Here is a 25,515-nt window from a genome sequence, read left to right as displayed (position 1 = left end):
ATTTAGTGTCCTAATTCTTCACAGGATAATGCTTTCATTTTAATAGGATGTTTCACATTAGGGAAAACTAATGTTTAATTCTAGACCTCTCCTCACTCTTCATGGGTTGACTTTCTATACAATTTGACTTCTGAGTACAACATATTGTTAGGAAAAATCTTAAGACAGGCCTCTCCTGGCAAAAGAATTCCAGTCAAACCAGATTAGACTGAATTAAAAATACCCCTGTTTAATAAATGCATCACTCTTGGGTGGCTGGAAGCCAGTGGGGGAGGGTAAGACAGAGGGAGAGAACCCAAAACCACATGTTTCTTTTTCCGGGGTGAGCCTAAGTAGCCTGTGGGAAGGGTCAGCGCTTGGCAGGCTCAGAGTTGGAGTCTGGACCAATGCAACTCCCAGCCAGTGGCCGGTGTGACGCTCACAACTTAATATTACACTTATCCGATGCATTTAAGAATATACGCATTAAATCTTGTGAAAATTAAATAAAATCTGGGCAAACTTTATACAAACATACATTAGAACACCTTTATTGTGTATAATCTATAGTGCTCTGTCAGTGGAAAATAAGTATAGGTATTGAAGAGTATTTTGTAATCTAGACCTTCAAGCCTTGCTTTCCTGGGACACTTACTCAGTTTTTCAGCCTGCTTTCCAAAGTCTCAGTGGTATTGTTTTCCATTTTCTTTCTTTTTTGAAATTTTATTTATAAATTAGGATTTACTGTAGTTCTTTATTATTAAATAGTTTTTGTTGGTTTTATAAGACTTGATTTTAGAAGTTGTTGGTGAGAGACAGTTTCTAAAAGTAACTTTAAAGTGTTGAAGTTTATATATTGTTTGTTCTTTTATGTTTAGAATATGGATTGTCCTGATATTCTTTCAGACAGCTTCAGAAATAATTTATAGTATATTTAGGATAGCATTTTACCTATGAGCATCTTTGATTCTGTCTACAAAAATATTTGAGAGATAATTTGTATTGGATATAGCAATTTTCAAAGACATTTTCGTTTTGAAGTTTGTTCATTGTTATGAAAGGTTTTAATCATTTTGTTGTTCATGCATATTCTTTTGTCTAGGAGCAAGGTGTTGTAGACAAGGAGATTATTTTAAGTACATACAGTCAAGTGCTGCAGAAGATCCATTCTGAGGAAAAGTTCATTGCCACCCTGCTAGCCAAGTACAAGGATAGTGTTGAGGTTGGATTTTGCTTTCTCTTACTGGTCTTATGAACTGATACTTTTTTTCTAAGTTGGTGAATTTTTCTCAAGTAGTTTAATATTCAGTGTGTTAATTAGTACTCCTAGAAAAATAGTATAGCCATTGTTGCTTGGTATATAATTGACTTCACTATAAAATATGAATGGTGATCTTTATTTCAGTGAGTCTTGGAATAATTGAGTTTCTTCTGAGTTTAAATTTAAAGATATCTTTGTCATCATCTTCTGTGTAGCAGATTTGTTGTAGGGAATTTGCTATATATAGAAAGTTAAGAAAAAAACTTTTTTAAATACTTTTAGTGTAAGAGATAGACAGTATTCTGTGAATGGGCACATTTATCAGGTATGAATATACACGTGTGCTTTGCAATGCATTGTCTTGTGAGCACTTTTGAAGGTATTTTTATAATTTTACAGTATATTGTGAACATTTTTGCCATGATCAACAATTCCTTACTGTCCTTTTGGATGTTTTCATTCTTACATAAACATATAGTTATTTAACCTTATCATATGTTGGATGTTGAAGATACTTATTTTTTATCATATAAATAATGCTTTAGAAATCTTTTAACATGTCTTTATGTATTACTTTTCAGATACCTATAATTTATAATTTTTAAGTTAAAAGGAATGAACATTATTGAAACTTGATACATATTGTCAAACTACTTTTGAGAAGGATCATTTCAACTTAGATCCTCACTGTAAATTTCAGTTTGTATAATGTTGGTTTAGTGAGTCTAATTTTATGCCTTAGTTGAATTGGAGAGTGTTTCCTTTGGTACTTTGAGCACTGAACCTTAGATTCTTCTAAACAGAAATGTGGTCAGTTCGGAAATTCAGTTGGTTGCATTGCCTTGTAGACAGTTACAGAATTTTCTTAATATTCACTCTGAACCCAGGTACTTGCAAAATAATGTTTAGTGACTGTTGTTTCATGCGTTTGAAAATAAGGTAATTCTTTCTCTTATATAGTTTAAAAATCAGATCATTGACTGTTTAAATAAGAGCCCCAGTGTGGATTACTTGTTGTCCATTAAGAAGACTTTGAAAGGCTTAAAAGCTCAACTGAGATGGAAATTGGTTGAGAAGAGTAATTTGGAAGAAGTAAGGAAAAATTTGCTTCTAGCTAATGTGTTTATGTTTTTCATTTTGGTTGAACTATTTCATAAAGCTATGTATAAATACTCTCTAAAACCAGAGAGCTAGTGTATTCATATTTTTTATGTATGCTTATCTTTTTAAAAATTTACTTATTTTAGTTACATTATTTAGTGTGTATATGTGAATATGTGAGTGTGTCTATACCACTGTGACATGTGGATGTCAGAGAATAACTTGTTAAGAGTCAGGTCTTTCCATTATGTGGGTCTTGAGAACTGAACTCAGGTCATTTCATTTAGAGGCACTGAACCATCTCACAGGTCCCAGTACTTTATCTTTTTATCTCTGTATATGGAAATAAATTTGAAATGACATTCATACTGAAAACATGTGTCCCATGTAGTTAAGTATTTAAAAATTAAATGTTTTACATTGCTACCATGATTTTTAGCAACACAAAAATTGTAGAATTAATTTTTGAACTCTTTTTTCCCCTATGAACTGTTAGAATGTCTGTTATAATACAAACCTACTACATTTAGGTTAGTAGGATAGTCTCACATGGTTTCTTTTTGTGTGTGTGTGCACGCACATGTATGTGTGCTCACATATACATGAAAGTCAGAGGACAACCTTGGGTGTCATTCTCAGGCACTGTCTACCTTTATTTTTATGTTTGTGGAGTTTATGTTTTATTTTTATGTATGTTACTGGCTTGGAGCAGTTAGGTTGAGCTCCAGGAACCCCTGTCTCTGCCTCCCTAGGGCAGGAATTGATGGGTCACGCTGTGAGCCTTTTTCCTGGAGACTGAATTTAGGTCTTTGACCTACAAGGCAAGCACTTTACTGTCTTCTCATCTCCAAAGGTTGAGTTTTGTGACAAAGTATTTTTAAAGATCATGCTCTCTTTTGTAAACTTATTTAACACTGGTTATAATATTTCTTGCAAGTTTTAAAAATAGTTTCATATAATAATAGAGTTGGAGGGATTAGGATTTTCTAATTTTGACTACACTTCCTTTTTAGGCTTGAAACTTTATGAATAAACTAGTAATTCTCTGAACTTTCTTGAGGATTTATTTATGTACAGAAGAGATCTAAAGTATGTTTTTATACAATGTGATTGTGTCTTTTCCTCTTCTTAGCATGCAATTGGAAGCAAAATGGGAGCTATTTTATAACTAATTGCTGTTTAAGAGGTTTCTAGTTTTATTGTAGTCTAGGCTGTGCAGGAGGTGGTTTTTTTCTAGTCTTTTCAACTTTTGCAGAAATATACCTGACGAGTATGGGCACATTCATTGTAGCAGTACTGTAGACATTGTAGACATAATCTAACTTTTCAATGCAGTCATTCCTTTTAAGGTACCTTATTTACTGAAACTCCATTGAAGTCATATGGAGTATTTCTGAATCACAGATTTTCTCATAGTAGATAATTTAGATTTTCTTTTTGTTGTGTATGCTTTAAAAACCTGATTTCAAGTAAAAATTTTACAGAATCCAATTCAGTTGCTGTTCTTAATTTTTATCTTAACATTAGTTAGTTGTTTTTAATCTTCAAGAAAATGTACAGGAACTTAAAACATATGCAATAATATTTTATGTTTAAATACTTTTTTATAGTTTTGGGGAAGTTAGCATTAGAATAAACTGATTTATTTAATGTTAGAAGACCCACTATATGTTAGGTACTGAAGGATAAATGCGAACCACACAGAATGATTTACTTTTCATCTAGTGCAATAAGCCTATTGACAACTTTTTCTCTCTGATAAAGTCTGATGACCATGATGGAACTGAAATTGAGAAAATAAAACAAGAAATAACCCAGTTGCGCAATAGTGTCTTCCAGGAAATTTATCATGAGAGGGAGGAATATGTAAGTATTTGATTCTCTGAAATTTTAAAGTAGATTTTACTCAGGAATTTGAATTTAAAAACATAGACTTCATATAACCATGTACTAGAGGCATCATCGTCATAGTAATGTTTACATGAATTTGCAAATTAATTAAATATGACAAAATTTGTGACAGTTATACCAATGTGGAAATTTTAGATTATTATAAAGAAGAAAAAAATCACTTGTAATATTCTCAGTGGTAAAAGTAGTAAGAAAAAATTAACTTCTTCATAGTTTTTTTCTGCTTGTTCTTGGTAATTGAGCTTCTGCATAGTTTTTTGTTGTTTAAAGCATAGAGATTCTCACAGATTAACATTAACACCCTTTAGCTTAACAAGCAATAAAATCATGAACGGAGCAGCTTGATCTTCCTGAGGGCTTGTAACCAGAAAAAAAAAAATCTCACCTTTGTTCCCACTCTATGCTTAAATTCTGTGGCCTTAGAAAAATCAGCCAGTCCACTTTTATTCACAATTGAAAGAATATTTCATTTTATGTCTGAGAGATATTATGAGGAAGAGTTAGTTAAGGGACTGTTTAAAGTAAAAATATTATGTAAATAATAGAAAAGTGTCCAGCTTTATTTACCAAATTCATGTAACTATGCATACCTTTGAATATTTGAATAAAATCTGGTAAATACTTAGACGTTTTCCTTAGTAAATATGTTGATACATGACTTTGTAAATCCTCTGTTTTCTCATTTGCTTCAAAGTGTATGTAGACTATACTTTTATCTCAAGGCTTTTATGATTGGTTTTTATGATTTTCTTCCTAAGTTAAATCATCATTATTTTAAAATGTTACTATGTTCTTATTTTTGAGAAATGAAAGTTTATTATTAGAATTAAAAATATTTTTATTTTACTTTGAATATGAACTAGCTCATGTTTTGCTTGATAGTTCTTGAAAAACAAGATTAAGGATTATGTATCTTATTAGATGTAGGGAGGCATATGGTAATATATTTTCCTGAAGAGCAATATACCACAATTGAATACATAATGATCTACAGTAGAAATACTTTTTAACTTTAGGAGAAGCTGAATACCTTGACGCAGAAATGGTTCCCCGAACTGCCTCTGTTATACCCCGAAATCGGATTACTGAAGTATATGGTAAGCTTTGTTTCCTCTGAGAATTGCCACCGTGCAGGAATGTGAAAGCCCTAGTGATGTTCAGATCATGTCAGTGTCACACCTGTAGTGTCTTTTCTATGGAAATACTCCTGATAAATAGTTTAAAGGATTATTAGAACCTTTTTCTAAAACCAGGTAGCCTAAAGTAGAGAGGTTGATGTGAAGTTTGGTTTTCTTGGAAAGCAGGACTCGAAAGCCAGGAGATTAGCATATTAAATAACTTGAAGAATTGGGAAACTAACTCTCTGAGGAGAATCTATATATACCCTACCTAGTGTTTTAGTTTGCCTGATGGCAACAGAGAACTAGATGAAACACCATTGTTCTCTGCTTTTTAGAATTGCTTCCTAGTTGGGTTCCAGAATCCAACATGTACATGTTCCTGACATAAAGTGGCATAATATTTGTATATGTGTTGTAAATGTGTTTTTTGTTTTTGATTTTTGAGACAGGGTCTTTTTCTTTTTTTTCCTTTCTCTCTCTCTCTCTCTCTCTCTCTCTCTCTCTCTCTCTCTCTCTCTCTCTCTCTCTTTCTTTTCTTTCTTGTTTTTTTTTTTTTTCGAGACAGGGTTTCTCTGTAGCTTTGGAGCCTGTCCTGGAACTAGCTTTTATAGACCAGGATGGACTTGAACTCACAGAGATCCACCTGCCTCTGCCTCCTGTGCCTGTGCCACCACCACCCAGCCTTGAGACAGGGTCTGACACTATCTGAGCTAACCTTGAACTTCCATTCTTTTTCTGACCCTGCTGTAAGGTCTAGCATTACAGGCTTGAGTGACCATATTCCGCTTTTCCACTATATTTTTAAAACATATGTAGGAAAAAATAAACATATGTAGAATACTTGTAGTACCCAGTAAAATATGTGTTACGTAATTAATTAGTAGACAATGTTTAGTGAATGCATAAACAAAAATCTGCAGTTTTGTTGCAGATAAAATTTTATTTTGAATATTTCCATTTAACAATTGAGTTGATACAAGAAAGCAGAATCCACAGATACAGATGCTAATGGTGTTTGTTTATTGAGATTGTCATTAATCCATGGCCAGGGATTTAATTTAGGCAGAGTACATGCTTGGCATGCATAAAACCTTTTGTTCAGTTTTTCAGCATTCTGTATTTAATATAAAATACGTATAGTGACACTCATCTGCAGTGTCAGTACTTTGGAGGTAGAGGCAGGAGGATCAGAGTTGAAGGCCAGTCTGGGCTACATGAGACCCTGTTGCAAAAAAAGTGTTATTAAGTTATGATAATAGCTAAAACATAATCTATAAAATAAACGTGTGAGTTTATTTTCATAAATATGTAAAGTTTTTTGGATCATAGTATGTGATCCAAGGTTTCATTCCTAGAGCCATAAAAATAAAGAACATTCTTTAAACAGTTGTTATAATGTCTTCCCATAATATATTTAAAAATGTTATGTAAGTTGGGTATCACAACTTACTATTAGAGTTTCCAAATTTGGGAAACTGAGGCACAAGAATTGCCCTTAGTTTGAAGCCAGCCTGACTTGTGTACTGAGTCCTAGGATAGCCTAGGATACTAAGTGAGAGTTTGTCTTAAAAGCCCAAACACGAGTTGGGTAGTGGTGGTAGTGGTGATGGTACACACCTTTAATTTCAGCACTTGAGAGGCAGAGGCAAAGGGATCTTTGTGAGTTTTGGGCCAGCCTGGTTTACTTAACCACTTCTAGAATAACCAAGTCTACACCGAGAAATCCTGCCTCAAAAACCCAAACCAAACTTAAAAACCAAAAAACAAACCCAAGAAAAAAACCTCAGACAAGCAAACTTAAAAATCCCCAAACACCAAGACAAACAACACAAAACCAAAACAATAAAAAAGTGTGTATTTCTCCTTGATGCAAGTAACTCTAGCTTTAGAGACTTTCTTGTGTCTGGCGACTGATTGTGTGTATAGCTATATGGAAGCTGAAATTAACTTACTAATTTTATTGTAGAAGATTATAAGAGGTGCAAATCATGGTTTATGGATGCCCCCCTGTGACTTTAATATGTTCAAGATGATTTTTGATGTATATTCCTAGAAATCCTTTGTAGGAGTTTCCTACAAGCATGTCTTATTAACCTAAATGGGTACTAGCTTCAATGTCCAAGCTGATGAAGGAAAAATAACTAAGGGGATCTGAGGGGAAAACAAGTCAGTTCACAGGCAATTTCTCCTCAGCATGTTTCTTTATTGTTCTCTCTTCCTTGTTTTCTATTCTAATTCTTCTGTCCTGCCTATAATTACTTAGCTCTAATTTTTGTCTCAATTCTAATTCCAATTCTCTGCTACATTCTTCTTCATCATCTTCTTCATTTTCCTATTTCTACTAATTTCTGGGAAGCATCTGCTCCAACTTCTGCTCCAGTTTCTGTCCCAGCTTCTGTTAACTCTCTGTTCTTACCTAGCTATAAAGACCCACAAAATCTTGCAGGCATAGAGAGTAACCAGTCAACCCAGTTACACAGACAAGGGAAGTTTATGGCCCTTGGTCCATTGGCAAGCTCAAAAGGCCTTTTAGATATGAAGTTTACACTATTTACTCTAAGCAGTTGAAATAAAGAGGAGACCCAAGCCTTTAAATTATCAGGTCTGGGTCTTGATGCCTATCAGAGGCACCAGTGGAGGTTTGTCTTCCTTTGGTATGTGGGTAGATGGTTAATTATTTTTCTTGAGAGTAAGACACAAGCAGTAAATCTCCTGAACTAAAATCATCAGTAAACTGAGGTGAAGGTGAGTGTGAGGAGTTAGGAATCTTTTAATGCAAGGTTAGGCTTAGGTCATCACTTTTTTATCTATAACCCAGGGCATGCCTATTTTTTTTCTATTTATCTGAGCAGCTATGAATCAACAGCTTTGGCCATGTAGTAATTCTGTGTACTTGGATATCTGGGAATGTCTTAAATGGAATGCTTTTTCCTGGACCCCAAACACTGGCCAAATGCTTGCTAATAAAGATAATTTCAGGAAGGCAGATCTCTATGTTTTCATTGAATAAAGGAACAAAGACCTGGTAGTGGGATGCAGGTTTCTTGACTGTGTAATTCTCTTCACACATAGCTAGGGGATATAATCAGTAAACCCCAAATACGTAGAGAAAATTTTGCCCAGTAAGTGATCAGGTAGTGCTAAACTGTGGGAGATAAATCCCAAATTTGTCACAGATGGGGATAAGCTGTGGTGAGAAATCCACAGCAGAAAACAGCCACTTTATTCACAAGGCAATAATTCCAACTCAGTCTTCCAATACAGAGTCCCTGACTCTGATGGTTGACCTTGTGAAATGAGGCTGATTAATTACTGAATCATTCTGTGGCTCATAGCATAACCTTAGCTCTTCAGTCTGTTCTACATCTACAACAGTGACTGGAAATTACACAGTAGGCAGGAGAAGTCCAAGAGCCAGGTATTAAAAAGAATCCAAACTTTAGCCAGGCGGTGGTGGTGCATGCCCTTAATCCCAGCACTTGGGAGGCAGAGGCAGGTGGATCTCTGTGAGTTCGAGGCCAGCCTGGTCTACAAGAGCTAGTTCCAGGACAGGCACCAAAGCTACAGAGAAACTTTGTCTCGAAAAAACAAAACAAAAACAAAAAAGAATCCAAACTTTAAACATACTTATTTTTCAGTTAGATTGATGATTTTTATAGCATTTAATAATATGCCCCTGATTATATTGGTGATTTGAAAGCCTTAAGGAATTTTTTGATTGTCTAAATGTAATAAAAATTTGTGCCTAGAATTCTGGTGGTCTTCTTACTATGAGCTTAGAGCGAGACCTTCTTGACACTGAGCCCATGAAGGAACTTAGCAGCAAGCGTCCTCTGGTGTGCTCTGACGTTAACGGACAGCCAGTTCTCTTAAAGGTAATTTTAAGTTCTGATTTATGAAAGCTTCAGAAGTAAACCCATTATTTCTAAAGTATGTAAGTTGACTTGCATGATGATTGTGTTTGAGCTAATTTTGACCTTAAAGTTCCTCTCAATTCCCTAAGAGTACTTGATTTTCTTTTTTGGGTAAACTTACTGCATTTTGTTCAATAGCCGTTAAAAATTCTTGTTTTTTCCTAGATGTTTCTTGAAAGCTTAGCTATGTCGCCAACACAATCTTGGGTTGCTTAATTTCTTTGAAATTTTTATTTTCAAATTTTTTATTCGTTTTATATATTTATGTGTATAGTGTTTTGACTACTTGTGTATCTTTGTTCTGTATGCATGTCTGGTACCTGTATAGGTACTGGATTCCATGGAACTGGAGTTCATACAGTATGAGACTCCACTTGGGTGCTGGGATCCAAACTCTTATCTTTCATAAGGACACCAAGTGCTCTTAACCACTAATCATCTCTTCAGTCCCTTAATTTCTTCTTGTGAGCTGAGACTGTGCATGAATTTCAGAGGGTCTTTAAGTTGGCCTTAGTTGCTACATATATGGGAATGTAGAGTAGGCTGCAGGTAGAATTACTCTTTGTTCCCATATTATAGTATTCAATGCACATAGAGAAGGTACTTAAAATAGAAAAATACACTTTACCTTGCATGCAATAACCTATCATATTTAAGTTGGAATAATAAATTAGAATGGTATTTTAATGTTGAGATTGCTAGTGTCTTTTTTGTTGTTGTTCAGGGTTATTCTGTGGATGTTGACACAGAAGGTAGGGTGATTCAGAGAGCAGCCTCCTATCATCGAGCTTGTGGAGATTCTAAGGAAGAGTCTGGGTTACTGCCATTGATATTCCTGTTTCTGTGTAAGGTAAACTTCTTACGTTAATTCATTGAAGAAATGATTTTATTTAAAGTAAGTTTTAAAGTAGTGATTTTTTTCTTTTTGATATAAAACAAAAGTTAATAGAATCACTGTATAATGCAAATATATTGGTTAATTATTCACTTTGAGTTACATTTTCTATTTTGCTTCTTAGTCTGATCCTGTTGCCTACCTGATGGTCCCATATTATCCTAAGGCAAACCTGAGTGCAATTCAAGCCAGTATGCCTTTAACTCCAGAAGTAAGTAAAAATCGTCTTCAGGGATACATTAAACGAGAAACTAACATCTAATATGTAACACCTTGTAGATAAAAGTTTCTGTCCTGCCTAGTCCCGTAGCCATTCTGTCCGAAAGAAACACAGAGGCTTATATTAATTATAAACTGTTCGTTCGGCACACTGCTCAGGGTTATTACTAACTAGCTTTTATAACTTGAATTAACTCATAATACTTATCTATATTTAGCCACATGGCTTGGTATCTTTTCTCAGTAAGGCATTCTCATCTTGTTTCCTCTGCATTCAGCTAGTAACTGCATCTCTGCCTTTCCTCTTCCTAGAATTCTCCTGGTCTGGTTGCCCCACCTATACTTTCTGCCTTGCTGCTGGCCAACCAGCATTTTATTAATCCAATACGAGTGACAAATCTTCACAGTGTACAAGAGCATTATCCCACAGCAACACCCAATACTACATGCTGTCCTGCACAGATATTTGGTCTGCATTATTCTATTTCATTGTTTTATCAGCTCTGTACAAGGATTAAGTGACTTGTATAGAACCTCTTCATCCGGAAGTAGAGCTGAAACTTAAAGTTTGGTCTTTCTGGTTCCAGAGCCCAGACTTAACAACCATTAAGCTGCGCTATGTGTAACTGCCTATGACAGTAGTTGATACTTTGAAAGATTTTATTATAAATTTAGAGGAGGTTCTGATTCTTCCTATTTAGTAAATTTTATTCTCTTCTAGATACTTTATGAGGTGGTTATTTATAATTTAACTTGCCTTAGGTTTTTTTTTTGTGTGTGTATGTGCATATGTATTTCATGTGCCTGCATGTGTGCAAAGACCACTTACGATTTTACCAGTTACATAGAGTATTACTTAACTTTTCTATTGCTGTGGTAGAATACCATAAGGAAGGCAACTTATATAAAAGAAGCATTTAATTGGATTTAAAATTCCAGAGAGTACATGATGGCAGAGCAAGACATGGTAGTAGGAAAGGTGTGAGCTCCTATCTTGAAAGAAAGGCAGGAGGCAGAGAGTACACTGGGGAATGACTCTAGTCTTTTGAAATCTCTAGTCTGCCCTGAGTGATGTACCTCCTTCAATAAGGTCATTTTTTTCTAATCCTTCCCAAATAGTTCTACCAACTAGGGACTGACTGTTCAAACAAACATTAGCCTATTGAGGTCATTCTTTTTCTTGTAAAAGAAAGCATTTAATCAAGGATTTCTTTACATTTTCAGAAGGTTATTTCATTATCATTGTGGGGAAAGCATGGTGGCATGCATGTGACTGGAACACATGTATGAGTGTTACATATATCCATAGGCTGGGGGGAAAGGGAGGAGGGAGGGGGGGGGGGGGCGGGAGGAATGCTGGGCTTGACATGGGCTTTTGAAACTTGAGGCCATTATTATTTAAACAACCACACATAGTTAAGCTTTATCTAGCCTTTAATTCTTTGTGATAAATCCTTAATTTGAAGGAAGCTTTACTTCATTTTTGGGACAGTCTTAACAGAGACAAATTTATACATGAAAATGAATTGTCAACTTTCTAAACTCCATCTCTTTCATATATATTTATTTGTAGGAAGCTTTAAAAGTCATGAAAGGCGTTGCCCGAGGCCTGCATACATTGCACAATGCTAACATAATTCATGGATCACTTCATCAAAACAATGTATTTGCCTTAAATCGTGAACAAGGAATTGTTGGAGATTTTGACTTCACCAAATCTGAGGTAAAATACCGTAGCTGTACTGGACAGAAACCTTTTAATAAATGGTTTAATACTTCCACACAGAGTGGTAATGTATTGTAAGATCTGCACTTTCAGTTGAGGTGTGCCATGTTGTGCAAATAGTATCTGTAACAGTCATCTAGATTGTGATGAGCATTGTGTGTTTTTGCCTTAAATACAGAAACAAGTCCGACCTACTCAATGACATTGACAACATTGATCATTATTTTTCTTATCAGAAAACACTTGTTAGAAAACACATAAGAACCTCCTTCTGTTTGTGTGTCTTTCTCTCACAGATTAAATTCAGATATACATACTTTTCTATTATTAATATAGTACATAAGAAGAAGACTGAGAACCATGGGTGTTTTTGTTTAAGTCTAGGTTCAGCTACATAGCTTAATTTGGTGTCATATTATCTCCCAGTAGGCAGTTTGTAGAGATAACAAAGTCCAGACAATTAAGAAAATGTGATACTCTTATTTGTATATGTGGAATAGGCAGTCTAGAAATACAGATAATCACAAGGGAGAAATTTCCTTTTTTTATTTTTGACAAAGATGTATGTTTATTATATACAGCCTGTTGTTTTGAAATATGTGTATAATATGAATGGCTAAATCAACAATTCCCATTTAAAATACAACTTTATTGATGTAGAGTTAACATAGTAGAAAATGTAGAATTCAGTACTAGTTTTTAGCATATTCATAAAGTGATGTATTGATTGCTACTGTCTTAATTCCAGATCATTTTTATTACACCCCAAAGTAGTCTCTGATTAGCAGTGAATTTTCATTTCTGCTTTTGTTCAGGCCTTGGAAGCCAGTAATACACTTTGTGTTTCTGGATTCACTTATTCTGTAATTTTATAAAAGTAAAATTATGCAACACTTGACCTTTTGTGAATCACTTTTGTTATTTAGTGTAACTTTCAGAGTTAATGTCTGTTGTTGCATGTTTAAGGATATAATTCTTTTTATGACCAAATGTATTTAATTGTATGCATATGCAATACTTTGGTGTTTGTTTTTATTAGTGGATAGATATTTGGATTCACACTTTTTTTGTTTACTTAAGACAGGGTCTTACTGGGTAGTAACTGTTGGCTTTGAACCATCTTTGTAGCACAGGTCTTGAACTCATAGTGCTCTTCTTGCCTCAGCTGAGATTACAAGTCTGTACCCTCAAGCCTAGCTGTAGGCTTATGCTTCTCAGTTATTATGAATTCGTTATTATGAATTGTACACTAACTGAAACATTAGTGTGCCAGTTCTTTTTGCAGATATTTTAGATGTAAACAATGAAATATTTCAAAAGAACTTTAAATTGAGAACAGAGGGGTTCACACAAAGCCCTCAACTGTTTTGTCTCTAAAATGCTTACAATATTGTTTTTTTGTAGAGTCAGCGAGCTTCAGTGAACATGATGGTTGGTGGATTGAGTTTGATATCACCTGAACTGAAAATTGGGAAACCTCCTTCTGCAAGTTCAGACTTATATGCTTATGGCTGCCTTTTGTTATGGGTATGTTGCTTTAAAAAATCAGTAATTTACATACGTTTCAGAGTGTAAATGGATAAGTGTAGTTATTTTTCAGCCATTTTTCTGGATGAAGAATAATGGTGTAACTTTTAAAAGTAAAATTTGTTCGTGGATATGGATATGTGTGTGTTATGTTTGTGTGGGAGTACACATGTACCTGTGTGTTTGCATGTAGGGAGCAGGGATCAACTTTGGATGAGTTACTTAGGAGTCATCTATTTGGTTTGTTGAGACATGGTCTGCCATTGTGCTGCAGGAGCTCCTTCCGCCGTCATTGTTTACAGCTTGCCAAATACGCTAGGCTGGCTCTCCAGTGAGTTTCAGGGACCTGCCTGTCTGCCTTCCCCACACTAGGATGATAGGTATGTGCAGTCAGACCCAGGGTTTCTTTTTCCTTTTTTTTTTTTTTAAAAAAAACAAAAACAAAAAAACAAAAAAACATGGGTTCCGTGGATTAATCTCAGGAACTCATACTTGCATGGCAAGCACGTAGCCATCTTCAGGATTAAAACTTTTAAAAAAGTTCTTTCAATCATAGACTGTTAATATCCTTTTTACTACTGTACACTTTCTATTATTTAGATGGATGCATATTATAGGCATTACATTATTCTTAGTTTTTTTATAGTCAGTATTGACAGTGAAGATTTTATTTTATAGTAATGTAGAGGAAATTCATGCATGTGTGGAAAATAATGCTAAATGAGCACTAGGTTTATTTTTGCTTTTAGTGTATACTAGATGTTACCCATCGCTTGAGAATTGAGTGATTGGGGACTGGAAAGATGGTTTAGTGATTGAGAATTGGAGTGGTTGAGTATTAGGAAGTTTATCTGTTCTTCTAATGAACATTATACTGGCGCCTCTGGCCCAGGGATGAACACGTTTTCTATGAGGGGTCAGCTCATTGCATTTTTAGACTCTATGGCATGGAATGTGTTGTCAGTATGGAGTTATTCTACTGTAGCACCAATGCATAAACAAAAGAATGTGACCTGTTCCAATAATAGTTTATTAGTGGATGTTGAAATTTGAATTTTATGTAGCTTTCATATCTTATTAATTAGTATTTCTTTGATTTTTTTCTTTAAATATTTAAAAACATAAGAACAATTTTTGGCTTATAGTTTGTATGGAAAAACAGATTTGGGGCAGAGGTTATAGTTTAACAGTACAGATCAGCAAAAGAATCATTCAATTTAAAAGCAAAAAAAAATGAAGCCATGCTTATTTGCAGATAAAATGATTAACAATGTACAATATTTTTAGGAATATACATAAAATCTTCTAGAACTAACATGTATATATCAAGGTAACAGTTTTAATTTAAATGTAATTATCTTTTTTATATACTAGTCAAAATAAGAAATTTAAAATTATAAAAATTGGCCCAGAGAGATGATTCAGTGCTTATAAGAACACTTGTTCTTGCAGAGAACCTGGGTTTGGTCTTCAGAAACCATATGGTGGCTCACAAACCATGAGTAACTAACTCACATTCTAGGAGATCTGACACTCTCTTTTGACTTCAGCAGGCAACAGGCACATGCATTTCAAACTTGCATACATGCCCATATAAGTAATTATTTGGAAATATTTTGTTTTCTATATACTTGATAAAATCTCTTCATAACTTTTGCCTGGTTTTAAATGGGTTGTGTTCTGATTATTAATTTTTTCTTCAGGTGAGTTCTTTAGGAGCTTTTAAATATGGGGTCATATCATCTGTAGATGGATAATTTAACTTCTGCTTTTGTATCCCTTTTATTTCTTTTCTTGCTTTATTGCTTTGGCTAAGAATTTAGCACTGTATTGAATAAAAGAGTTGTGAGTAGATACCCTTATCTTCTTGATTTTAGAGAAAATGCTTTAATATTAAATAAAGTGGGGAAGTATAAAATATTCAAACAAGTATAGACTATTCCATCTAAACAGCTACAGAATGCAGATTCTTCCCCCACCCTGTAAAACTTTGTCTATTCATTTGTGAAGATATCAAACAAATAATACCTTTCAAATCACATCTGTTTTCATGCATGTGACATAATCTCACTGTTTAACCTCCTGTAACTAATTTCCTCTTTAGTTTGCCCCATATCTTTTGTGTTACTTCTCTTTGATGTTGCTATCAGGGTGAATTGCTGGAGTAGGACTTGAGCTCCACATCAGCTCATGACTGCTTGCAGGCAGATACTTGTCTGAAGAGTTGTATATTCCACATTTGTCTTTAGATTTTCTCAGTTCCTTATGTATTCAAGATAGTAATCCCATTTTTTTTTCTCTGAAGGCCATTGGAAAGTGAGCTCTTCTCTACCAGGGCATCCATGACCACTGCCTAGCTGAATTCTTGCTAGCATTTTCCATGTGGATTTGGAGCTCTTTGAATGTAGAAACTACCCTCTAGCTCCTCCCTGCTGAGCCTGTGTTTTCACTCATTGTGCATTTACTGTCGCTAGAAGCATCCTGCTCCTGCATGTGTAGGTGTGGGAGATGCTGGGGATAGGCATTTAGAGTTGTGTCTGGGACTCGGAGAGTGTAGGAAACAGCCCAAAGTCTGTGCTGAGGGATAAGGCACAGGCAAGTAGTGGCCCTGTGTGCTCTCCGCCTTTGCCTTCCTGCTCATAGTCTTATGTAGCCACTTTGACTCCTCCTCCTCAGGTCAGGCTGCTTTTCTTTTTTTTTTTTTCATGGTTTATTTTTTTATATTTAAAAATTTCCTTTTTTTTTCATATGGTTTATTTTTTTTTATATTTAAAAAATTTCCAACTCCTTCCCTCCTCCTCCCCCTTCCCGCCCCTCCTTCTCCCCCTTCCCTCCCCTTCCCTCCACCCATACCTCCCCTCCCTCCCTCTCAAGGCCAAGGAGCCATCAGGGTTCCCCACTCTATGCTAAGACCAAGGTCCTCCCAACTCCCCCCAGGTCCAGGAAGGTGATCGACCAAGCTGAGAAGGCTCCCACAGAGCCCGTCCATGCAGAAGAATCAGAGCCCAGCGCCATTGTCCTTTGCTTCTCAGTCAGCCCCCGCTGTTGGCCACATTCAGAGAGACGGGTTTGGTCGCATGATCCATCAGTCCCATTCCAACTGGAGTTGGTGATCTCCCATTAGTTCTGTCCCACCGTCTCCATGAGTGAACGCACCCCTCACGTTCCTGACTTTCTCCCTCATGTTCTCGCTCCTGCTCCTCATCAGGACCTTGGGAGCTCAGTCCAGTGCTCCAGTGTGGGGCTCAGTCACCTTCCCCATCTGTCGCCAGCTGGAGGTTCCCTCACAGTCCTGACTTTCTTTCTCATGTTCTCTCTCCTTCTGCTCCTCATCAGGACCTTGGGAGCTCAGTCCGGTGCTCCAATGTGGGGCTCTGTCATTTTCTTCATCTATCGTCAGGTGGAGGTTCTATGGTGATATGCAAGAAATTCATCAGTATGGCTATAGGAACTGGCCTTTTCAGGCTCCCTCTCCTCAGCTGCCCAAGGAACTAACTGGGGGCGTCTCCCTGGAAACCTGGGAACCCCTCTAGGGTCAAGTCTCTTGACAACCCTCAGGTAGCTCCTTAAATTAAGATATATGCTTCCCTGCTCCCATATCCACCCTTCCTATATCCCAAGCACCCCATTCCTCCGCGCTCCCCCCGTTCTCCCCTTCACACTTTTCTCTCCCCATCTTCCCTTGGCCCAGTCTCGCCCCACCCTCAAGTTCCCAATTTTGCCTGGCGATCATGTCTACTTCCAATATCCAGGAGGATTACTATATCTATTTTTGGGAGTTCACCTTCTTATTATCTTCTCAAGGATCCCAAATTTATAGGCTCGATGTCCTTTAATTATGGACTAGAAACCGATTATGAGTGAGTACATCCCATGTTCATCTTTTTGGGTCTGGGTTACCTCACTCAGAATAGTGTTTTCTATTTCCATCCATTTGCCTGCAAAATTCAAGATGGCATTGTTTTTTACCGCTGAGTAGTATTCTAGCATGTATATATTCCACAGTTTCTTCATCCATTCTTCCACTGAAGGGCATCTAGGTTGTTTCCAGGATCTGGCTATTACAAATAATGCTGCTATGAACATAGATGAGCATATGCTTTTGTTGTATGATTGGGCATCTCTTGGGTAGATTCCCAAGAGTGGAATTGCTGGGTCCTGGTGGTAGGTTGATCCCGAATTTCCTGAGAAACCGCCACACTACTTTCCAAAGTGGTTGCACAAGTTTGCATTCCCACCAGCAATGGATGAGTGTACCCCTTACCCCACAACCTCTCCAGCAAAGGTTATTATTGCTGTTTTTGATTTTAGCCAATCTGACAGGTGTAAGATGATATCTCAAAGTTGTTTTGATTTGCATTTCCCTGATAGCTAGGGAGGTTGAGCATGACCTTAAGTGTCTTTTGGCCATTCGAACTTCTTCTGTTGAGAATTCTCTGTTCAGTTCAGCGCCCCATTTTTTAATTGGGTTAATTGCCATTTTACCGTCTAGTCTCTTGAGTTCCTTATATATTTTAGAGATCAGACCTTTGTCAGTTGCAGGGTTGGTGAAGATCTTTTCCCAGTCAGTAGGCTGTCTTTGTGTCTTAGTGACAATGTCCTTTGCTTTACAGAAGCTGCTCAACTTCAGGAGGTCCCATTTATTCAATGTTGCCCTTAATGTCTGTGCAGCTGGGGTTATGCGTAGGAAACGGTTCCCTGTGCCCATTTGTTGTAGAGTACTTCCCACTTTCTCCTCTATCAAGCTCAATGTGTTCAAATTAATATTGAGGTCTTTAATCCATTTGGACTTGAGTTTTGTGCATGGTGATAGATATGGATCTACTTTCATTCTTCTACAGGTTGACATCCAGTTATGCCAGCACCATTTGTTGAAGATGCCCTCTTTCTTCCATTGTGTACTTTTGGCTCCTTTATCAAAAATCAGGTGTTCGTAGGTTTGTGGTTTAAGATCCGGGTCTTCTATACGATTCCATTGGTCAACTTCTCTGTTTTTATGCCAATACCAAGCTGTTTTCAATACTGTAGCTTTGTAATAGAGTTTGAAGTCAGGGATGGTAATGCCTCCAGAAGTACCTTTATTGTATAAGATTTTTTTGGCTATCCTGGGTTTCTTGTTTTTCCATATAAAGTTGATTATTGTCCTCTCAATCTCTGTGAAGAATTTTAATGGGACCTTGATTGGGATAGCATTGAATCTATAGATTGCTTTTGGTAGAATTGCCATTTTTACTATGTTGATCCTCCCAATCCACGAGCAGGGGAGATCCTTCCATTTTCTGGTATCCTCTTCAATTTCTTTCTTCAAAGACTTAAAGTTCTTGTCAATAAATCCTTCACTTCCTTGGTTAGAGATACTCCCAGATATCTTATGCTATTTGTGGCTATTGTGAAAGGTGATACTTCTCTGATTTCCCTCTCTGCTTCCTTATCCTTTGTGTATAGGAGGGCGACTGATTTTTTGGAGTTGATCTTGTAACCTGCCACGTTACTGAAGGAGTTTATCAGCTGTAGGAGTTCTTTGGTGGAGTTTTTGGGGTCGCTTATGTATACTATCATATCATCTGCAAATAATGAAAGTTTAACTTCTTCCTTTCCAAATTGAATCCCCTTGATTCCCTTATGTTGTCTTATTGCTATTGCTAGAACTTCAAGCACTATATTGAAGAGATAAGGAGAGAGTGGACAGCCTTGTCGTGTTCCTGAATTTAGTGGGATAGCCTTGAGTTTCTCTCCGTTTAATTTGATGTTAGCTGTCGGCTTGCTGTAAATAGCTTTTATTATATTTAGGAATGACCCTTGTATCCCTAATCTCTCCAAAACCTTTATCATAAAAGGGTGCTGAATTTTGTCAAATGCTTTTTCAGCATCTAATGAGATGACCATATGGTTTTTTTCCTTCAGTTTATTTCTATGATGGATTACATTGATAGATTTTCGTATGTTGAACCAGCCCTGCATCTCTGGGATGAAGCCTACTTGATCGTAATGGATAATTTTTCTAATGTGTTCTTGGATTCGGTTTGCCAGTATTTTATTGAGAATTTTTGCGTCAATGTTCATGAGTGAGATTGGCCTGTAATTCTCTTTCTTGTTTGAGTCTTTGTGTGGTTTAGGTATCAGGGTAACTGTAGCTTCATAGAAGGAATTTGGCAGTGACTCTTGTGTTTCTATATTATGAAATACCTTAAGGAGTATAGGTATTAGGTCTTCTTGGAAGATCTGGTAGAATTCCGCATTGAAACCATCTGGTCCTGGGCTCTTTTTGGTAGGGAGGTTTCTGATAACAGTTTCTAATTCTTCGCGACTAACAGGACGATTTAGAGGATTTACCTGGTCCTGGTTCAACTTTGGTATATGGTATTTATCTAAAAAACTGTCCATTTCTTTTACATTTTCCAATTTTGTGGCATACAGGCTTTGTAGTAAGATCTAATGATTCTCTGAATTTCCTCTGTGTCTGTGGTTATGTCCCCCTTTTCATTTCTGATCTTATTAATTTGTGTGTTCTCCCTCTGCCGTTTGATTAGTTTGGCTAAGGGTTTGTCAATCTTGTTGATTTTCTCCAAGAACCAGCTTCTTGTTTCATTGATTCTTTGGATTGTTTTCTGTGTTTCTATTTTGTTGATTCTGCCCTCAGTTTTGATTATTTCCAGTCTTCTACTTCTCCTAGGTGAGTCTGCTTCTTTTTTTCCAGAGCTTTCAGGTGTGCTGTTAAGTCACCAATGAGTGCTTTCTCCGTTTTCTTTAAGTGGGCACTTAGTGCTATGAACTTTCCTCTTAGCACTGCTTTCATTGTGTCCCATAGGTTTGAGTATGTTGTGTCTTTGTTTTCATTAAATTCAAGAAAGACTTTAATTTCTTTCTTTATTTCTTCCTTGACCCAGGTGTGGGTCAGTAGTTGACTGTTCAGTTTCCATGAGTTTGTGGGCTTTCTGGGGGTAGCATTGTTGTTGAATTTGAATTTTAATCCATGGTGATCCGATAAGACACAGGTGGTTACTAATATTTTTTTGTAACTGTGGAAGTTTGCTTTGTTACCAAGTATATGGTCAATTTTCGAAAAGGTTCCATGAGCCACAGAGAAGAAGGTATATTCTTTCCTATTTGGGTGGAATGTTCTATAGATGTCTGTTAAGTCCATTTGGTTCATTACCTCCATTAAGTCTTTCAATTCTCTGTTAGATTTCTGTCTGATTGACCTGTCCATTAGTGAGAGAGGAGTGTTGAAGTCTCCCACTATCAGTGTGTTTGGTTTGATGGCTGTCTTGAGTTCTAGAAGTATTTCTTTTACATAAGTGGGTGCTTTTATATTAGGGGCATAGATATTCAGGATTGAGACTTCATTCTGATGGATTTTTCCTGTTATGAGTATAAAGTGTCCCTTTCCATCTCTTCTGATTGATTTTAGTTTGAAGTCAACTTTGTTGGAAATTAGTATGGCCACACCCGCTTGTTTCTTAGGGCCATTTGCTTGATAAACCTTTTCCCAATCCTTTACTCTGAGTAGGTGTCTGTCTTTGTGGTTGAGGTGTGTTTCTTGTAAACAGCAAAATGTTGGATTCTGTTTTCGTATCCAGTCTCTTAGCCTGTGCCTTTTTATAGGTAAATTGAGTCCATTGTTATTAAGTGATATTAATGACCCGTGGTTGTTAACTTCAGTCATTTTTAGTAGTAGAGTTTGTGTGTTTCCCTTCTTCTAGTTGTGCTGGTGAAGGGTCGCTAGATGCCTGAGTTATTGTGGGCATTGTTGGACTCCTTGGTTTGTGATTTTCCTTCTATTACTTTCTGCAAGGCTGGATTTGTGGCTGCGTATTGTTTAAATCTGTTTTTGTCCTGGAATATCTTGTTTTCTCCATCAATGGTGAATGCAAGCTTTGCTGGGTATAGTAGTCTAGGCTTGCATCCATGTTCCCTTAGTGTCTGTAGCACATCTATCCAAGCTCTTCTGGCTTTCATGGTTTCCATTGAGAAATCAGGTGTAATTCTGATAGGTTTCCCTTTATATGTTACTTGACCTTTTTCCTTTGCAGCTTTTAATATCTGTTCTTTATTCTGTATGTTTTGTGTTTTGATTATTATATGGCGTGGGGATGCTTTTTTTTGATCCAGTCTATTTGGTGTTCTGTAGGCTTATTGTACCTTCATAGGAACATCCTTCTTTAGGTTGGGGAAGTTTTCTTCTATAATTTTGTTGAATATGTTTTCTGGGCCTTTGAGTTGTAATTCTTCTCCTTCTTCTACCCCAATTATTCTTAGGTTTGGTCTTTTCATGGTGTCCCAGATTTCCTGAATGTTTTGTGTTACGAATTTGTTAGATTTGTTTAGTTCTTTAATCTGTGAGTTTATTTCCTCTATAGTATCTTCAGAGTCCGAGATTCTTTCTTCCATCTCTTGTATTCGGTTGGAAATACTTGTCTCTGAAGTTTCTGTTCGTTTACTCAGAGTTTCCATTTCCAGTCGTCCCTCAGATTGTGTTTTCTTCAATACCTCCATTTCATTTATCAGGTCTTGTACTGTTTCCCTTACCTGTTTGATTGCTTTTTCTTGTTTTTCTTGTTTTTCTTGGGTATCTTTGAGAGATTTATTTATTTCGTCTACCTTTTTGTTTGTCATCTCCATTTCTTTATGGCAGTTTTTTACCTCCTGTTTAAGGTCCTCTATTATTTTCATAAAGTACTGTTTAAGGTCGGTTTCTTCTATATCTTCTGGGGTAGGGTGTTCAATTCTTGTTGTTTCGGGATGTCTGGCTTGTGGTGATGTCATGTTGCCTTTCATGTTGTTGGAGGAGCTCCTGCATTGGCGCCTGCCCATCTCTTCCTTCAAAAGGAGCCCGGAGGCGTTTGGTGTCCTAGACCAATCTTTGCTGTGACTGAAACTGGTTGGATCTCCCCAGTGCCAGAGGAGGACCTATTCCTTGCGTCACAATCTGAAGAAGCCCGCACTCACTTGCAGGAATCCTCAGACCTGCCTGGAGGCCAGAGTCTGACTCCTCTGGGTGGATGGCCTTAGAACAGGAGCAGGACACCAGTTCAGGTGGAACTGAACTGGTGGAATACCACACAGCGAACCTGGCAGCACAATCTGAAGGAGCCCGCACCCCTCCGCAGGAATCCTCAGACCTGCCTGGAGGCCAGAGTCTGACCCCTTTGGGTGGATGGCCTTAGAACAGGAGCAGGACACCTGAGAACACTAGGGAAAACTTGGGAGACACAGGGACGGGAGAAACAGACACAAGCCTGCAGAGGGAAGTGGGGGTAGGGGGTCTGTGCTCTCTTCCAGGGCAGGTTGCCCCAGGGTCCGCATTCACTCACCAGTTCAGATGGAATGTCAGTGCACAGGCAGGCTGCTTTTCTTTCAGCACTACATTTCCTGCTACATAGACCTGGGCTTTCCAGGTTTGTTCAAGTCCTAACCAGTTTGCTGAGTCTCCAACTTCTCAATGTTATTGCTCATTCAGGCAGTGGAGATGGGGGAAGGCCTTTGTGGCTTGAAAATATAAAAATCCAGCCACATCACTGTTAAGTAATTTAGAAAGTACAGAGGCTCTTGTTTAGTATCTGTCTGTTGTACAGATCACTGATCTGTTTTAATCTGTATTTCACAGATTGCCAAATGGAATACTCGTGGAGGTTGCCATAATTTTCCTTTTCTCTTTTTGTTTAAAGCCCTACTGAAGAAAATCCACCCCTACCTTTTTTCCTACTGTCTTGCCTGGTGCCCATTGTTAGGGTTCCTGTTTTCTTTTTTCAGACCTGAAGTTCAGCATTTCTGCATTTCCTCTGGTCTCTAGCTGCTGTTCATACTGCACTGCTGTTCCTTTCCATGTTGTTGATCCCTACTTGGAACCATAAGCTTGATACTTTATTTCATATTTATGATGACATAGGCAAATGCCCTCACCAAAGGGGAAAAATGTGCAGTGGTATTTCTAATCTTAAATAATTAGGTAAAAATAAATGAAGAACTCAAGATGACAGCAGTTGTATTTGTCGTAAATTGCCTCTTCAGCACTGGGATTAAAGACACACACTGCCTCGTCTTTTGATGTTGGTGCTAGGGTCCTTATGCTTATATTGCAAATGCTTTTTAAACTAAGGTACCTCCCAGTCTTCATTGGCACCACCTTCATTGATTGGGTCTTCTTTCCTCACTTAAACCTTTCTGGTAAAACTCTCAAAGATGTTCCCAGAGGTATGTCTCGTAGGTAATTCTAAATCATCAAGTTGACAGTGATATGCTGATTTTGAGCTCTTTGGCTATTCAGGAGTGATATAGCTGGGTTTTATGGTAGATCTCTATTGAGGACATCCATACTGAATTCCATGTAGCTGGATTAGTTTATGTTCTTCCAGCAGTGTGAAGGTTCCCCTTTGTCAGCACTTGCTATTTTCTTAATGATTGTCAATCTGACTATGTTGAGATGGGAATTTATTTATTTTTCATGAGAGGGTTTCTCTGTAGCTTTGGAGCCTGTCGTGGAACTTGCTCTGTAGACAAGGCTGGCCTCGAACTCACAGAGATCCACCTGCCTCTGCCTCCAGAGTGCTGGGATTAATGGTGTATGCTAGCAGTTTAGTGTAGTTTTAATCTGCATTTCTCTGATGGCAGATGGGGTTTGAGAGAGCCAAGGAGCCAAACCAACGCCATGCCAGGCTCCTAATAGCCCTGCCAGGGACCAGGCCTCAGTTTTAGTTTATTGGAACTGAACAAGCAGTATTTGGAAAGACCACAACTCAGGGACAACCAATAATCAGTAAGCACCCTGCAGCCTTATGCAATTTCAAGATAGCTAAAGATAGCTTCTCCCACTCTGTTGCTGGAAAGCCCCTAACCACTAAGGCACCAACCAATCCTATAGCAACCTGTAAACTTTTTGTTGAGACCCACCAATCAGCCCCCAGATTAACCTCCTCTTCCTGGAATTCCCCTAATCTTGCATAAGGAGCTTGTGAGCTTTGCTTGGGGTCACCATTTTACCACTTTGTCAGGTGGTCTGAGCCCTGCATGTAGGAATTAAGTGCTTTTGTTGATCGCATGCATGTTTGGTGGTCTTTTATGGGATTTCTTGTGAACCATAACAGGATTGAACAGATTTTTAAAATGTATTTATTAGTTATTTATGTATAACCATCTTTTGATAACAATCTGTTCATTTTATGAAGCCTATTTATGGACTGGGTTGTTTGGTTTCTCGTTTACTTGGCTGAATTCTTTCTGTGTTCTAGATATTAATCCCCTCTTAGACTTGTAGTTGGCAAAGACTTCTTCCACTCAATTATATCTTAGTTTGCTTTCTTTTGCTGTGATAAACACCAGACCAAAAGCAACTTGGGGAGGGAAGGGTTTATTATTTCATTTTATAGCTTACTTCCTTCATGAGGGAAGCCAAGACAAGAACTTGAATACATGAATTGAAGCTGAGGCCACGAAGGAGCACTGCTTGCTAGGTTGCTATGCTTGCTTTTGTATAGCTTCCAGGACTACCTGCCCAGGGATGACACAGCCCACAATGGACTGGACCATCCCACATCACTAATCTAGAAGATGCTCCGTAGATTTGACTACAGGCCAGTCTAATGGAGGCATTTCCTTAATTGAGGTACCTTGTAAGTGTTACAGTTCTGAGGGGAGAGGTATCCTGGCAGTTGGGAACCAAGGAGTACCACAAAGTCACATCACACAGCAAACCTCACACAAGAGATTTATTGGAAAAGATATAAAAGGGTGGCTGCCTCTTCTTGGGAGGGAAGCAGCAAAGAACTGAACAGGAGGCAGTTTTATATAGGGTTTCCTTCTGGGGCAGGCAGAGCTTTCTAGGGTGGCCTGGGATTTGAGGGATTTTGTTAATGGATCTTGTG

General features: G+C 37.4%; 1 protein-coding gene across 1 annotated transcript in view; it reads left to right on the top strand.

Moving 5' to 3' along the window:
- Nucleotides 1-25,515, top strand: part of Stk31 (serine/threonine kinase 31) — an 84,497-nt gene that overhangs the window by 41,611 nt on the left and 17,371 nt on the right. Inside the window, 9 exon segments of the mRNA XM_038320247.1 lie at nucleotides 1,082-1,201; nucleotides 2,201-2,332; nucleotides 4,106-4,207; nucleotides 5,269-5,349; nucleotides 9,123-9,248; nucleotides 10,012-10,137; nucleotides 10,307-10,393; nucleotides 11,975-12,124; nucleotides 13,532-13,654. Coding sequence (XP_038176175.1) covers nucleotides 1,082-1,201; nucleotides 2,201-2,332; nucleotides 4,106-4,207; nucleotides 5,269-5,349; nucleotides 9,123-9,248; nucleotides 10,012-10,137; nucleotides 10,307-10,393; nucleotides 11,975-12,124; nucleotides 13,532-13,654 — 1,047 coding nt within the window.

Source organism: Arvicola amphibius, chromosome 2 (genome assembly GCF_903992535.2).
Source record: "Arvicola amphibius chromosome 2, mArvAmp1.2, whole genome shotgun sequence".
NCBI lineage: Eukaryota > Metazoa > Chordata > Mammalia > Rodentia > Cricetidae > Arvicola > Arvicola amphibius.
Note: the sequence above shows the minus strand (reverse complement) of the source record. Positions and strands in the feature narration are given on the sequence as shown.